At 43.4% G+C, this 15,798-nt stretch overlaps 1 protein-coding gene across 3 annotated transcripts in view; it reads right to left on the bottom strand.

Annotated features, from left to right (window-relative positions):
• Positions 1–15,798, bottom strand: part of TMEM241 (transmembrane protein 241) — a 107,331-nt gene that overhangs the window by 36,793 nt on the left and 54,740 nt on the right. For all 3 annotated transcript variants that reach the window (XM_007197627.2, XM_057526748.1, XM_057526749.1), the window contains exons 12-13: positions 9,655–9,724; positions 5,816–5,909 (exon numbers count right to left, since the gene is read on the bottom strand). In XM_007197627.2, the coding sequence (XP_007197689.1) occupies positions 5,816–5,909; positions 9,655–9,724 (164 nt within the window). The remainder of the gene's footprint in view (positions 1–5,815; positions 5,910–9,654; positions 9,725–15,798) is intronic.

The raw sequence follows: 15,798 nt of genomic DNA, 5'->3' as shown, positions 1-15,798 counted from the left end.
TTGCCTAAAACTGTTTCCTCAAAGGTCAGTAAAGTCCTTGCTCTAGTCTTTTCTCAGTCGGATCTCTTTGACCTCTTGGTGGCATTTTGCTTTACTCCTTAAAATTCTCCCTTAGACTTCCCCGCTCTGAACTCTCCTGATCCCCCTTCTACCTTCCGCCTATTACTTCTCTCTCCTGCTCATTATCGGTCCCTGGCATCTAAGTATAGCCCAAGCTAAGTTGTAAGCCTCTTCTCTGTTCTCCCCAAATTCTTTCACTCTCTCAGTGAGCTCATCAATTTATACATTTTCTTGATTTCAACTCCATCTTTCTACAGGCGAAGCCCAAATGGATATGCAGAGCTCCAAGCCCTTGCCTACATTTGACCCCATGTTTCCAACAAAAAAGAGCTCCGTGTAGATGTTTTATCACCATACACATTTGTCTAAAATGTATATCACCAGCTTTCCTCCCCAAAGATGTTCTTTCACAATCACCCCCATTTCTGTCTGTAATGCCATGCATTTCCCATGTCTCTAGCTACAAAACTTGGAGCCATTTGTGACCTTCCATACCCATCATTCTTATGTCCAAACTATCCCCCCATCTGTTCTAAAATGATTTGTCTTTGTTATATAATTCTTTTATCACATCACAGAACAATTATATGGTAAGTTGTGTATTTAAAATTTATTTTCCTTCTAATTGTAAGTCAAGTTTGACCTTCCACCTTTCTTCTTGCCATCACTACCTTGATTCACCTCCCTTCTGAATGGTTGGAAGTCATTTGCAATCTGTCTTAAGCACTGCCGTCATATTAACCTGCTTAAAACATTACCCTTGCTCAGTCTCACTCAGAGGTTCACAATGGTCTCTGTGGCATGGCTTTTAGGGATACCTATAATCTGACTCTTCTATGCCCAGTTTTTCCCTACCCCTCTACATTCTCCTCCTCCTCTAGCTAAATTTATTTCCTCCTGGTTCCCCACCTTCACATCCTTCTGCTTAACCTCTCTGACTGTGAGTTTTTCACAGAATCCAAATTCTCCTCTGGGCCAATGGAACATCTTTTTGAGTCACTTTCTGAATATACTGGCACCCAGTAGAGTCGCAATGACATGGGGGAAAGGCTGTATTGCAAAGTACAATTATGTTGTATTCCAAATGTCAGCACATTTTGATGTATAAGTGGTCCATTATGATTTGCAAATATTTTCTCCTAGACTGTGGCTTATCTTTTCATTTTCTTAATGGTGTCTTTTGAATTACAAAGTATTTTAACTTAAATGCAGTCTAATTTATCAATTATTTTATGGCTCATGCTTTTGGTGTCATATCTAAGAACTCTTTGCTTAAGCCAAGGTCATTAAGATTTTTTCCTGTGTTTTCTTCTAAGAGTGTTCTAGTTTTAGCTCTAACATTTAGGTCTATGATCCATTTTGAATTAACAATGCAAGGCAAGGGTCTAAGTACTTTTTTTTCCCAGCATACGGACTGTTACAGCCTCATTTGCTGAAGAGAAAACCCCTTCTCCATTGAACTGCCTAGGCACCTTTATCGAAAATCAATAGACCTTGGGACTTCCTTGGTGGCGCAGTGGTTAAGACTCCACGCTCCCAATGCAGGGGCCCGGGTTTGGTTGCTGGTCAGGGAACTATATCCCACATGCATGCCGCAACTAAGAGTTTGCATGCCACAACTAAGGAGCCGGTGAGCCGCAACTAAGACCCAGTGCAACCAAATAAATAAATAAAATAAAATCTTAAAAAAAAACCCAACATTGACACCCTTTAAAAAAAAAAAAGAAAAGAAAATCAATAGACCTTAATGTCTACCCTTATGCCAATACCAAAATGTCTTGATTATTCTAGCTATATAGTGAGTTCCAAATTATGTAGCTCAAGTCCTCCAACTTTGTTTTTCTTTTTCTTTTGATTTGGCTATTGCATTTCCAAATAAATTTTAGGATCAGTTTGTGAATTTGTACAATTTAGGAAGAATTTCCATCTTAACAATATTGAGTCTCTCCATTTATTGAGATCTTCTTTAATTTCTCTCAGAAAGGTTTCATAGCTTTCAGTGTATAAATCTTACACCTCTATGTTAAGTTCCTAAGTATTTTTTTCCTTTTTGATGCTATTGTGAATGGAATTGTTTCCTTAATTTCATTTTTTTGAACATGACTGTTCATTATTAATACATAAAACTACAATTGATCTTGCACCCTGAGACCTTGAGAAATCGTTTATTAGTTCAATTAAGGTTTTTATAGATTCCTTAGGATTTTCTATGTATAGGATAATGTCATCTGTGAGTACAGACAATTTTTTTTTCTTTATTGCACTGCCCGAAACCTCCAGGATAATGTTGAATAGAAGTGGTGAGAGTGAAATTGTTGTGTTCCTCCCAATCTTAGGGGGAAAGTATTCAGTTTCACCATTAAGTATAATGTTAGCTATAGGTTTTTCATAGATGCCTTTTACTAAACTGAGGAGGTTCTCTTCTGTTACTAGTTTGTTGAGAGTTTTTATCATGGATGGATGTTGGATTTTGTCAAATGATTTTTCTGTACCTATTGACATGATCATGTATTTCTGTTCTTTATTTTGTTAATATAACATATTAATTTTCACATGTTAAACCAACTTTGCATTCCTGTGATAAACCTCATTTGATCATTGTGTATAATCCTTCCTGTAGGTTGCCGAATTTGGTTTGCTAATGTTTTGTTAAAGATCTATGTTCATGAGGGATAGTGGTCTGTAGTTTTCTTACAATTTTTTGTCTGGCTTTAGTATCAGGGTAATTCACCTTACAGAATAAATTGGGAGTTATTCCCTCTTCCTCTATTTTCTAAAATAATTTGTAAAGAAAAAATATTTCTTCTCTAAATATGTGATAGAACTCATCAGTAATGCCAACTGGGCCTGGGCTTTTCTTTGTAGAAAGATTTTTAAATTACTACTTACATTTATTTACTTGTTATGAGCGTATTCAGAGTTTCCATTTATTCTTGAGTCAATTTTCCTATTTTGTACCTTTGGGGAATTTGTCCATTTCACCTAAATCATCTATTTGCTGGCATAAAACTATATAATACTTTTAGTTTCTATAGGATAAGTGGTGATGTCCCTTCTTTCATTTCTAATTTTGATTATTTGTATCTTCTTATTTTCTTCATCAGTCTAGCTAGAGGTTTGTCAATTTTGTTGATTTTTCAAAGAACAAACAGTGATTTTCTCTATTGCTTTTCTGTTTTCTATTTCATTACTTTCCACCTTGAACTTTATCATATCCTTCCTGCTGCTCATTTTGGGTTTATTTTGTTCCTATTTTTCTTGTTTCTTAAGGTGCAAGCTTGGGTTATTGATTTGAGACCTTTTTTCTTTTCTACTGCCTTCTGGCCTCTGTTGTATTTGATGAGAAGTCATCTGCTGATTGTCATTTTTTTTTTCTTCTAACCTTCTGTCTTCTTCTTCTGGAATTCTTATTATACATTTGTTGATATTCTTGATGTTGTCCCACAGGTCTCTGAGCCTCTGTTCATATTTCTTCAATTTTTAAAAAGTCTTTGTTCTTTAGATTGAATAATTTCTTTTGTTCCACCTTCCAGTACACTTATTCTTTCTTCTGCCACCTCAAATATGTTGCTGGGTACCTCTAGAGAATTTTTCACTTCATTTCAGTTACTGTACTTTTCAACTCCAGAATTTCCATTTGGTTCTTTTTAAAAAAATCATTTCTACCTCTTTGAGACTCTGTATTCATTGAGTCTTTCCTTTAATTCTTTAAACATGGTTTCCTTTAGCTGTCTGAACATATTTAAATAGCTGCTTTGGAGTCTTTTTCTGCTAAGTCCTACCTCTGAGGATAGACATTCAGGCACAATTCCTATTGACTGCTTTTTTCCTGTGCATGGATTATGCTTTCTTGTTTCTCTGAATGCCCTAATTTTCACTGAGTACTGGACATTTTAGATAGTATAGCAACTCTGGATTCTGACTTTTTCCCAGAGCATTTTCGCTGGCATTGTTGTTTTGCTTGTTTAGTAATTTGCCTGGACTAAGTCTGTGAAACCTGTCTCCCATATAAGGTACCATTGCTGCGGTCTTCACTCAATTTTTTTTCTTGCTTTTATTTTTAAGCCTGCCTTCCTAGGGATCATCCCCATGTCTGCATAGCTTAGTGTTCTGGCAAAGACTAGTCAAGAGGTTTTGCTCAAACACCTTAAGCCAGAAAGCTTTCTCTCTGCTTCTGACTCTGTATGTGGGCTGGGGAGCACATTCAAACTTTACGCTGTTTTCATGTCTGCCCCGGCTTTTCTTTCTGCTGGTCTTTCACGTCTCCTCTGTGTGTGCACACAGGCTCTGTTGACCAGGGACGTGTAGGTGTCTTGGGCATGCTCCATCTCTGCTGCTCATGCACACAGACTAAGGCAAATCTGGCATTTATGGAGAGCTAGCAAGCCCCTGATGGCTGTCTCACTTCCTAGAACTACCTGATAAGTCCCCAGCTAGACCACTGGTCCATTGTTTGCCCCAAAGAGGTAAACTGAAGCTAGTGGAGCTTCCTGTTCATTTACCACCTAAACAGCCCCTTTACCTGACAATACCCCAAAGAGAGTGAGCATCTTCTGGAAGTAGCAGCAAGCTTGTTGGTTTTCACAGCCTGCCCTGCTCTGGTTGAAATAGAATACTTATAGAGATGGGGAGAAGGGAATGAGAGCAACCTAAAGCAAGAACACCACTAACTCATGCTGTTCCTACCCGAAGTTTAGGAGTTTTCATGAACAAATGCCTCTCAGTTTGTTGTGCGCTTTTGGTCAATTTTTAGAGAGCTGAAATGGGTATCTTTGACAGTCTTTTTCCAGCTTTCTAGTTGCTTCTGGGGGAGAGGATTTATCAACCTCCTCATTCTGTCATGCTCTAAGTCAGTATCACAGCCAATCTTTACATTCTGCTGAAATGTGAATTATTAATGCTATTAGAAAGTAGACAATGCAGGTGGAAACATCGCTGTGAAATCTTACTTGCAAATAAAAACGTTTGTTTTTGCTTTCTGGGGAACAAAAATCAGCCAACAAACGTAAAGATGGCTAAAGGCACAAGTTTAAATGATTACTGTATTAGACTAAATTAATTAAGAAATCTCATTCCGTGGAAGCAGTACCTAGGGCACTGTAACTTGACTCCTTCACAGACTTTAGGGAAATGAAATGCTCCACTAGAAAGAGCTAGCCCCAAAGCATTAAGATCCTGCATCCCAGAGCTGATTTTTCTGCTCCTTCTTATTTTACCACCTCTCTATCTTATGCTTCAACCATGGTCAATACGTGCTGGGCATTTTTATTAGTCCCTTTTTTGAATGGTCCATCAGAGCCCCCCGGTCAAGCCATCTGTCTGTTTTCCTTTTTCAATTGCCTCTGACAGGCTGAGACCTTCTGGTCAAGTCACTGGAGCTCTGGACACCCTCACAGTCCCCAGGAAGGAAGGTAAGAACTGCCTCATGCATCCGGGAGTCCAGTCTCTTTGAGCAAGAGAAGGCTTAGAGGTGTTTTGCTTTGTTTTGGCAAAATCTCTCATTTTCAGATGGGAAAATTAAGGTTCTGGGAAATTAAGGGGCATACTCAGGTCACCTTCCAGGAATGTGATAGAGATCAGTATGTCATGCTGATAAAATAGGCAGAAACCCTCAGAAATTGTTACCTGAACAAGTGAAGCATCAGGCTCAGGGCCAGGGGCTAGAGATGACTCTGTGAAGAACAACCTGACTTTGAGAACACTGGACACAAGGGCTCCTGAGATGGATTCTTCCCACCCCTCCCCTCTCTCTTACCTTAGCAAAGAAAATCCAGGCTGCACACTGCCCTGGGGTCATAAGGCTTTTTAGCTTCACTGTGCTGACCATGAGAAAGAATCCCAAAAATCCACTGGAAGGAGAAAATATACTTTTGTTAGTGAGACTTGTCTTCCTATAGCCAGTAGCTATTTCCTGTTACATTTTGTATTTACCTTTACAAAAATTAGTCGATTTTTAGTTATTACACCACCCCTATCTCATCCCTGTTTTCTAGTGATCTCTGGATTAAAAACACCCCAAATTAAAAAACCCATTAAGCTCTACTATGCTAAGGAGCTATGAAGAGATCATTTCCCTGGAGGCGGGGAGTGGGTATAGAAATTTGGGAGATCTCTGGCTAAATCATGAAAGAAAAAAAAAATCTGGAGGACAGTATCTCCTGCTCCTTCCTGTATTACTTCTGGAGCTTGGTGCTTGCCAAGGTAGAGCTTCAACTTTTTTTTCAAGCAGAACAAACTGTTAGGAAAAGACTTCCAAAGAAACACTCACCGTATGAAGTTAGAGGGTCTGGACTGGCCCCTTGGTTCAAGGTAAGAACCTAAAGGGGAGGGCTGCATAATAGAAGTCCCCCAAAGCAGGGTGACCTACACAGACGCTATACTTTGGGAATAATGTCTGAAAGAGCCCTCACCTCCCAAGGGAGCCTGAGGCTGGACAGCATCTTGGGGGCTATCCGGAGGTTTGGAGCTCTACATACCTCCTCCTTTGTAGCTCCAGGGTGTCGGGTACCACACTGCCATCTGACCTCTATTATAGGTGCTGGGGTATGGCTCCCACCCAGATCATGAGCCCTGAGAGGGAGGGGCCCAATCTTGGGCTTCTCCATATTTCCCTGACACAGCCAAACAAGGTGCCCTGATCATAGCAGGTATTACATAAATGTTTGGCAGGTGTACTTGGAAGCAGGTTGAATTGACTAAACGCACCTAAGGCCAAATTTCACAGAAATGTGCGCCTTCATTTCATTAGATTCGATTAGGTCACAGCCACATTCTTGGGGCAGGACCAGGGACAGGGATTAGGTTTCCTCTCTATATATTTCAACCTGTTTGGCCTAACTACCCACAAAGTTTGCAGAGGTCTGCACTTGCAGTCATGGGAGCCTGGGCCGCGCTGATTAAGGTGTTGAGTCACTCTCACAAGGAGCCCCTGTGGGGAAGCAGGAAGCTGGAAATCAAGTGATCCTGGATTCTATTCCTGGCTGTGCTCACCGACCCTCGTAACCTTGACCAAATCCCCATTTTTTTCCCTTTTTTTTCTTGGCCCAGGCTCGGTTCTGTGGCCTTAAAGCAGGAATAAGCATAGTGTTCTTCATCCTATTTTATGGAAATCAGAGATTTTCAGAACAGAAAGGTTCCCCAGCCCCAAGTCTCACTTTATTAACAAGCAAACTGGGTCACAGGCATAATTCGAGTCCAGGTTTCCTGGCTCTTCCGAAGCTCTCCATGGCCCTGCAGACCTCAACGTGGAAATGTGCTCTTGGCCAGAGAGACGGAGTGAGATGCTCCGGGTGCCCAAGGTCGCGAGGCTGGTAGAGGACAGTGAGGCAGCCGGCCCTCCAGGGCTCCTCTTGGTGGTGTCCACCCCCTGCATCCCCAACAGGTGCCCGTCCCATCCCCCATACCTCGGTCCCCTTTGGGCTTCTCCTGTCCTCTCCATCCCCGGCCAGAGGAGGGCACAGTTCCACGTTGACCCTTGCCCTCAGCACAGACTCTGCTAGGACTGAGCGACCCCTGGCTTGTGACCAACATGCTCCTGAAAGCGTCCATGACTCTTTCCCATCACCTGACTTGCATGTCGGTGAATCATTTCTAAATGACTCATGGGTCCCTCCCTCATCTCCCTCATCTGTGTCTTCCGCCTCCAGCTTGTCTACCCCTTGCTGTGGAGGCAGGTCTTAAAAGCACTGGGCAGACCCCAGGAGTGAAGGAGCCTGGGGCGCCCTATTCATGGGGTCTCCAGGCCACGGCTACCACTGACCCCTCAGGCCTCCACGACCCCTCCTGAGCTCCCCCAGGACCTCTGAAGGCGACAGCTCTTAGTCTGAGATACGGTTATGGGGGAGTCACGAGATGATGTGGGGAAAAGCGCCACGTTCTTCAAAGAGGGTAAGCCAGAGGTAGAATGTAATAGAGAGTTAAACCAATTCAGATAAAGATTTCCAAATCTTTCAAATTAAAAAAAAAACAAAACACCTGAGTTTTCATGTTGAATTAGAAAAACTTGCAGATTAAAAGGGGCAGAAATGGAGGCAGAAGGTCACCCTACAGGGACTTCCCTGCCGGTCCAGTGGTTAAGACTCTGCACCTCCACTGCAGGAGGCATGAGTTCGATCCCTGGTCAGGGAACTAAGATCCTGCATGCCGCGCAGCGCGGCCAAGAAAAAAAAAAACCAGGTCACCCCACAAAGCCATCACCAACGGGCTATGAACTGTGATGTTCTGCTCCAAATAACCAAACCTGGTGGCCCCCTTGGCACCCTGGCCACCCATGCGGCCAAAGAAGCAGGCCCAAAGGGAAGCAAGTCGGCAGGCACCAGCGTGGCACTGACACTCCTGCCACACAGTCCTAGCTAATGGGCAAGTGACAAGGCCTGACCAAATGGATAGGAACTGAGAAGACAAATTCTGTCAGTGTTTTCCTGAAACTTTTCTGAGAATGATAAAAAAAAAAAAAAAATCACTCTGAGGCTCAAATGCAGATGCAAGCTCTTATAATACTGATTTTTTCTGTCCTAACACACCCCCATCAGAAACAGCACCTAGCTGCATATCAGCTCTTTAACTCTCTGTGAAGAATCACTGCTTCACAAGGTACACTCTCTTTTGGGTGGAAGTAGGTGGTCTGGCTTTTATGTAGCAGTTGCTTCTGGTCTGTTGACATTTTATCTACAGATAATAATAATGCCCATCATTTTGCTGAGCCGGGCAAGATGCTTCGAGCTTTATGTACCTTATTTAATACATACAGTCACCCTGTATTGGTATTATCTTTCCATTTTACAGATGAGAAAACTAAACTAAGGTTTGGGAGAACTAGGATAACTTGCCCAAAGACACAAATTAGCAAACAGCAAGGCTGAAATTCAACCCAAGTGTGGTCTTTCGACCATATCATAATCCATGCTTTGAGACTGTCCACAGCAGCCTTTCCATTCCTCAGCACAATACAGTCAAGCGAAGTGGGGGTCATGGCAGGAAAGGGGTGGGGGTAGGACGGGGATGAACCTCTGTGTATCTAAATGTATCCATCTAATTGGTCCACATCTCTGATACTTCCCAAGGCCAAATATTAACGATCACCTTGTGGTCTAGACAATTCCTAGTCATTGGTTTCAAAATCTGTCTCTCAGAGTCTTAGGGTTCAGTCAAAAGTTTTTGGAGGCTGCCCTTCAGGAACAAGAGAGAAATCAAGGTAGATGCTGACAGGGTGTGATTCTGTACCCAAATCTTCCCTTGAACTGAGCCAGTGTCATCATTTTTATATACCGAAGTTCTGTTTAAGAATTGCTTGTGGGGAAAAAAAAAAAAGTGGGAGAACTCTCTCTCTTCTGCATGTCTGAAAACCACTGCCCTGGCCGAGAAAATTCTTCAGGACAGTGGTCCTCGCAGGTCCCAGGCCAGCCCTGAGCACCTGAGAATGTTCGTAATAACCCTCTGATGGCCGACGGGGCAACTTCCTCACCTGCACCAGACACCACTTTCTTCTACGCTCATTCAGATAACAGACAGTGACCCTGGGCTTCACGAAGACACAGCCGCTAGTACAGAAACATACAAATCCACAGCGCGAGGGGTTTTCCGAGTTAAGATTACCTAGCACACCAGCTGCCATGGAATCTGTAGAAATACAGGAACGGAAAGTCCAGGACGCTGAGGAGATCACCTGAGGGAAACAGCAAGGGTGAGACACACAGCCCGAAAGCCCCCTGCCCCCGGCTGCCCGGAAACGCAAGGCAAGGACCTTAATTACATCAGCCCTCTGAGCGCTGAGCTGCCCAGCAGTGAATTCACTCCGGCATTCGAGGGTTTCTGTGTCATTGGCATTGTCTTCTTACAATAATAGTGTGATGATAATAACACCCATTGAGTGAAAGCCTGCCCTGTGCAAGGCCCTGTGTGAAAAGCTTCCCGAACGTTGTCTCTTTCAATCCTTGTAACAACTCTGTGAAGCTTTGTTATCCCCATTTAAACTGCAGCTCAGAGAAGTGATTTGTTCACGTTTGCACAGCTCTCTAACTGTTGAGCCAGAGTGTGGACCCCGGTGACTTCAAGTCCTAAGATCTCTCCTCTTCACCAGGCAGCCATCCCGGGCCCAGAGCGTAGGACAAAAAGAATCTTTTTTTAAGATTCTTCTATTCTTTTCTGCCTTATATCTAAAAAAGGATCGTGAATGCATGCCTCTGACATCTTTTCTCATCTTTGTGTTTAATTACCGCGCAAACAGAGAAGGGGCCAACCGCCCGTGCATACTCATTTTAGTTTAAGGTCCAAAGGGTACATTTATTTCTAGTGAAGTAAGTTCATTCTTTTAGTTCCACTTGGTGCAAGAGGAAATAATCACACATATTGGCTGCTTCCCTCTCTGGAATTTGAACTTGGTCACAAACAAGAAGTCAGGAGATTAAAAAAGCAGAAAGCCTTCCAAAAATGTCCAGAGAAAAGGAATTAAGCATTTCCACAGCAGATAGCCTAATCCTTCCAAATCTGGAATTTCTGAGATTCTGGAGGCGCCAGACCTTCCAGACCCCTGGGCCTCGGTCTGTCTCTCAGTTCTGGATGGGCTGGAGCAAGAAAGGTTGATTTTCCTGAGTACTCACAGCACGTCAGGGGCAGTGGAACACCCTTCATCACTACACTTATTAATCAAGAGTTTCAGAACAAAAGATACAACGCATCGCTACACTTCCTCGTACCTAAATGATCTCAAATGATTCAACCATCGACTGGGAAGGAAAGGTCTGAATTCCACTTCTCTGGACGGTTGCTTTTTTCTACCATAACTATTGTTATTTTGTTTGATTTGGTTTGTACATATGTATGTGTATTTAACTAAAAGGAGAGGTCCCCTAGGATCTGGTTTTCGTGCAGCCCAGCAAAAGGCTAAGAGTTTTTGTTCTCTTTCTGTTACGGCTCCACTGAACACCTCTGTCATTTCCTAGGGACCTATACTGGTGGAGGGACTTTGTAACTGACATCAGGCCCAGACATCCGGTGCATGAGGAGCTCCACTGCTCCTGTAGCCCCTTTTCCCACAGAAGTGACAGCCGAGGACACCCTGAGCGCCCAGGTCCTAGCAGGTGGACCCAGCCCCCCTGTAAGGTGGGTGAAGGCACGTTCGTGGAGGATTTGCTCTGTCTCTTTGGCAGCTGTTGGTTCTTGGCTCTTTCCCAACCGCCCTCTCAGCGTGAGAGAAACTGCAGCGCAGTCAGTGTGACCAGGAGGGCTGGGCAGAGAAGAATAAATTAAACGCAGGACCTCAAGATTCAGGGGAGGTGAACTGGACTCCCAGTACGGCCCAGGCTACGGAGGGGTCTGAAGGGCAGTGCAGTGGACAGAGGTAGACTGGGAGGAAGGAAGATAAAGAAAACAATCACCATCCTAGGGAATTGACCAGTTACATAATAACCCTCACTCAAATCCTAAAAATTGATCCTGTAAATTATTGAGAGCAAGAGAGAGAATAGCTCGCTCTTCTCTTTGAGCCATTTCTGAAACCTCCACATATTTCTCACGTAGTTGACTCCATGACTGTCTCTCCTTCTAGAGCCATCGAGTCCTTGCAAGCAAGGATTCTATTATACTCAGCCCTTGTATCCACTGTGTTAGGACCATCTCTGACAAATAACAAGCACTCCTGAGCCAAGAGTATCTGGAAGACTTCAACCCCTCTTGCTTTCCCTGGAGAGAATGTTCCAAACACTTTCCACTTGGCTCTGCTGGTCCTCAATCTCAAATTGGCCCCTGGTGCTTCCCCCCTGATGCCTTTAGCCAGCCTCATCTTTTACTTCAACAGAGAGGGTGCACACCAACCTCTAAACAGCAAAGGTTAATGATTGTGCTACAAAAATAGTCCCGAAAATGTTGCAGTACGTGGCTAGCTGGCCCCAACCACATGAGAACTAGACCCAGGAGCTAAAAACTGTGTAAAGATGCTCAAAAGACAACACTTCTGCACCACCTAGCGCAGAATGCACACTTTAAGCACAAAGTAAGCGGTTCAAGCGCTGTAAACATGCTTTGTGGCATCAACATGCAGCTTATGCACAGAAGTCTGAGTTAAGCCTTCATCCCTGTGCTCCACAGTTAAAATTCTGCTGACTCTCTGAGTGAGGGAGTGAGTCCCATCTCTCTGAAGATAATGGAGCATGAAATCGCCACGGTGAAAAGTGTGGCACAATTTTACCACATCAAGAACAATGGATACTTGAACATCAAGAAAATTTCCTCTCACCACATTTTAGTCCTCAGAATCAGTGGAAAAGTGGAAGGTCAGTTCCAGGAAGTAGTTAGTACTGCTTGCTTTATCTCAATACGAGCAGCAGACACACCACATAACAAGGTCATTTCTGGTCAGATTCCCGAAAGTCTTCCTGCCCTTCTGGTTCCTTGAAATTTTCTCTCTTGAAAATGCCACAGCAGAGGGACCCCATACAAAGATGAAATGCAAACTTTCAAACAGAGGAAGAATTTGTTTTCTCTACTATTACTTAAAGCAGTCCTGGAGGTGCAAGTTTCTAAGATTCTTGGAGCTTCTGCATGAACTGTGACTTTGAAAGATTAGAAGGAGAACTAGATCCCACCCACCAAGAAGCAAACCCAGGGGCTTCCCTGGTGGCGCAGTGGTTGAGAATCTGCCTGCCGATGCAGGGGACACAGGTTCGAGCCCTGGTCTGGGAAGATCCCACATGCCACGGAGCAGCTAGGCCCGTAAGCCACAATTGCTGAGCCTGCGCGTGTCTAGAGCCTGTGTTCCGCAACAAGAGAGGCCGCGATAGTGAGAGGCCCGCGCACCGCGATGAAGAGTGGCCCCCGCTTGCCGCAACTGGAGAAAGCCCTCGCACAGAAACGAAGACCCAACACAGCCATAAATAAATAAATAAATAAATAAATAAATAAATAAATAAAAAGAAGCAAACCCAGTGCTTGAAATAGGAAAAGTGTCAGGGTCTGCACCTAGGACATGGAGAACTATCTACCTGGTCCCTACCTACCACTACCTCCCAATGCACCCCAAAGGTGGTGACCCAAAGCCACACCACCTGCATTGCAAGAAAGCCTATCTTTCTAGTCACTCGGGAGTGAGAAGGGCGGCTCAGTCAAAAGCACTACTGAGAGACCATCACCCACCTAGTAGAATAGCTAACGTAAGACAGACAACACCAAATGTTCATGAAGACATGGAGAAACCGGAATTCTAACGCATTGTTGGGTGGGAGGGTAAAATGGTACAAATGCTTTAGAAAACTGGCACTTTCTTTAAAAGTTAAACATATATCTACTGTAAGACCCAGAAATTCTACTCCTAGATATTTATCCAAGAGACATTAAAACATAAGTCCACAAAAAGCACTGTATGAGAATCTTGATGGCAGCTTTATTCATAACAGCCCAAAACTGGAAACATCCCAGGTGAGCATCAACAGGTGAATGGATAAACAAAAGGTTCACACACTGGCACACTAGTCAGCAATAAAAGAGAATAGACTAGTGAGACACCCAACAATCTGGATGAATCTCTAAATGCTATGCTGAATGAAAGAGCTAGACACAAAAGAATACTTCCTGTGTGTTTCCATTTATATGAGGCTCTAGAATAGACAGAACTTATGTATGGTAACAGAAATCAGATCAATAGGGGCTTCTGCTGGTCGGCGAGAGGGAGTGACTAAGAAGGGACGTGAGGAAACTTTCTGGAGTGACAGAAGTTTTCTATATCTTGATAGAGGTGTGAGTTACATGGGCATATACACTTTGTCAAAATTGATCAAGCTGCGCATTTAAGATATGTGCATTTCCTATGTGTAAATCATATCTCAATTTTAAAATGTTTTGAAAGTACTACTAAATAATGAAGATACAAGTAAAAAAAGAAGAGGTAAGAAGAAACCAAAAAGAATAAAGCTCTGTTTTAAAACATCAGATATTAACAGAGCCTTTAAAAAAAAAAAAAAAAAAAAGGCTGCACCCATGGGTCCTGACTCTTACTGTGTCTTAATTGGTGCAGGTGTGGGAGAATCAGGAAGCTGCTCTCCCTGACCCACACCCAGGCCTCGAAGTGGACATTCCAGATGGAAAGTATAATAAGCAAGTGGGAAAGAACGAAGTGCTGTTCTATCTTAAAAATGGGCTGGACCACCCACGGGTCCAATGAGAAAGCTAACAAATTGGCAGGAATTGAAGCTGCCCAATCAGAGCAGTCCTTGAATACTTCTGGAGGAAAGAGATTTTCCTCAGCTGTTTTATTTGCTTAAATTTTGTAATCAACCTTATGCTCCTATGAGAAGACATCACCAGGACCCATCAAAGGGTTTAGGGCAACTGACCTGGCTTTATAAAGCTGGGAAAAACTGATCCCCAAGGGGTCTTCTAGATTCTCAGCTTCCATAATCTCACACACCAAATTCTTACCTTCATATCCATCTGCCTTAATTACCTACTTGAGCAAACCTGTGTGCTTTTTGAAACAATGGGCCACTGCTTAGAGCTGCACAAGGTTGTGCGTTACACAACTTCAGTATAAACAACTGCACTGTTTATAAAGACCACAATTGTCTTTGTTACTTAATTCACGTAAAAGTAGGTGTGGTTCCACAGTGTTTCCCTGGGATGTTCATGGATTTGATACCCAACTTGGTGTTGATATAGATGAACATCTCCGGCTTCTTCCCGAAGGCTGCCGCCAGTTCATAGATAGCCTCACACCTACCTTCCCTGGGGCCTTTGCCTGAGCCCTGCTACGATGGCTACTGAGGCCCACAGGACTCCTGACCCCTACGGCCGTGGGGCACCCCCTCGCAGGGAAGCTTCAGCTAAACTCCAGTCTCCCTCTGCTACCCACCTCCTCAGCATCATCTTGGTCACATCACTTAACTCCTCTGGGTTTCAATTTCCTCATTTGTAAAACGTGGTGGCACCTTGGATAATCACTAAGGTTCCTTCCAGCTCTGATAAGCGTGAGTGTAACAAATGAACTAGCATAACCTCTTAGTGAAAGGCAGAGTGACTTCTTTAAGTGAATATCATTCACCCAAATCCACTAGGAATCACTCAGGGAGAAAATGAACATGTAAACCAAGAAGAATCAGCAAGCATAACTCTCCAAAGGTCTTTGATTAAAAACCTGTTTGAAAGGCAGAAGACACTTAGTAGGCTCTGAAATACCTGTTGGGTGGCAACCCTCTGGCTGCACGAAGGAATGCTGAGAGGCGGGATTTGGAGGCGGACACTCAGCGGTACAGGTAGGTGTTTAGGGTCAACACCAGGGTTTCATATGACTTGTAATTTTACAAAGGGTAGGTTTCCAGGCTATGGGAGTGCGCAGAAAACAGTGGATGTGCTTCAGTATGGGCAAGTGTAGAAGCACTCATGGAGAAAAAATAATTCAAATTATGTTAATGAGACAGCGGTTCGGTTATGTCATGTCCAATCTAGAAACATGACCCGAGTCACCATCAGCAGTTCCCTGAGGATATTAGTTCAAACAGTCTGAAGCGGCTAAAAACACAAACAGAAAGGGGTTGCTGTTTGGGGCACAGCAGGAAGCTAGAAGGGGCTTCAGAAATAATCCAGTCCACCTTTCTTAATTTCCGGATAAGAGACTGAGACCCTGAGGGCTTGGGTAATGCCTCATGCATAGCAAAGGTCAGTAAACATTAGTTTAAGGAGTGTGACCAATAAAATGTGTATTTTCAAACGTGCTGCACACAGATATTTTTGCTTTATCTTTGCATCAACTTC

The sequence above is a fragment of the Balaenoptera acutorostrata genome, chromosome 13 (genome assembly GCF_949987535.1).
Source record: "Balaenoptera acutorostrata chromosome 13, mBalAcu1.1, whole genome shotgun sequence".
NCBI classification, from domain to species: Eukaryota; Metazoa; Chordata; class Mammalia; order Artiodactyla; family Balaenopteridae; genus Balaenoptera; species Balaenoptera acutorostrata.
The sequence above is the reverse complement of the archived record's forward strand: the minus strand, read 5'-3'. Positions and strand labels throughout refer to the sequence as shown.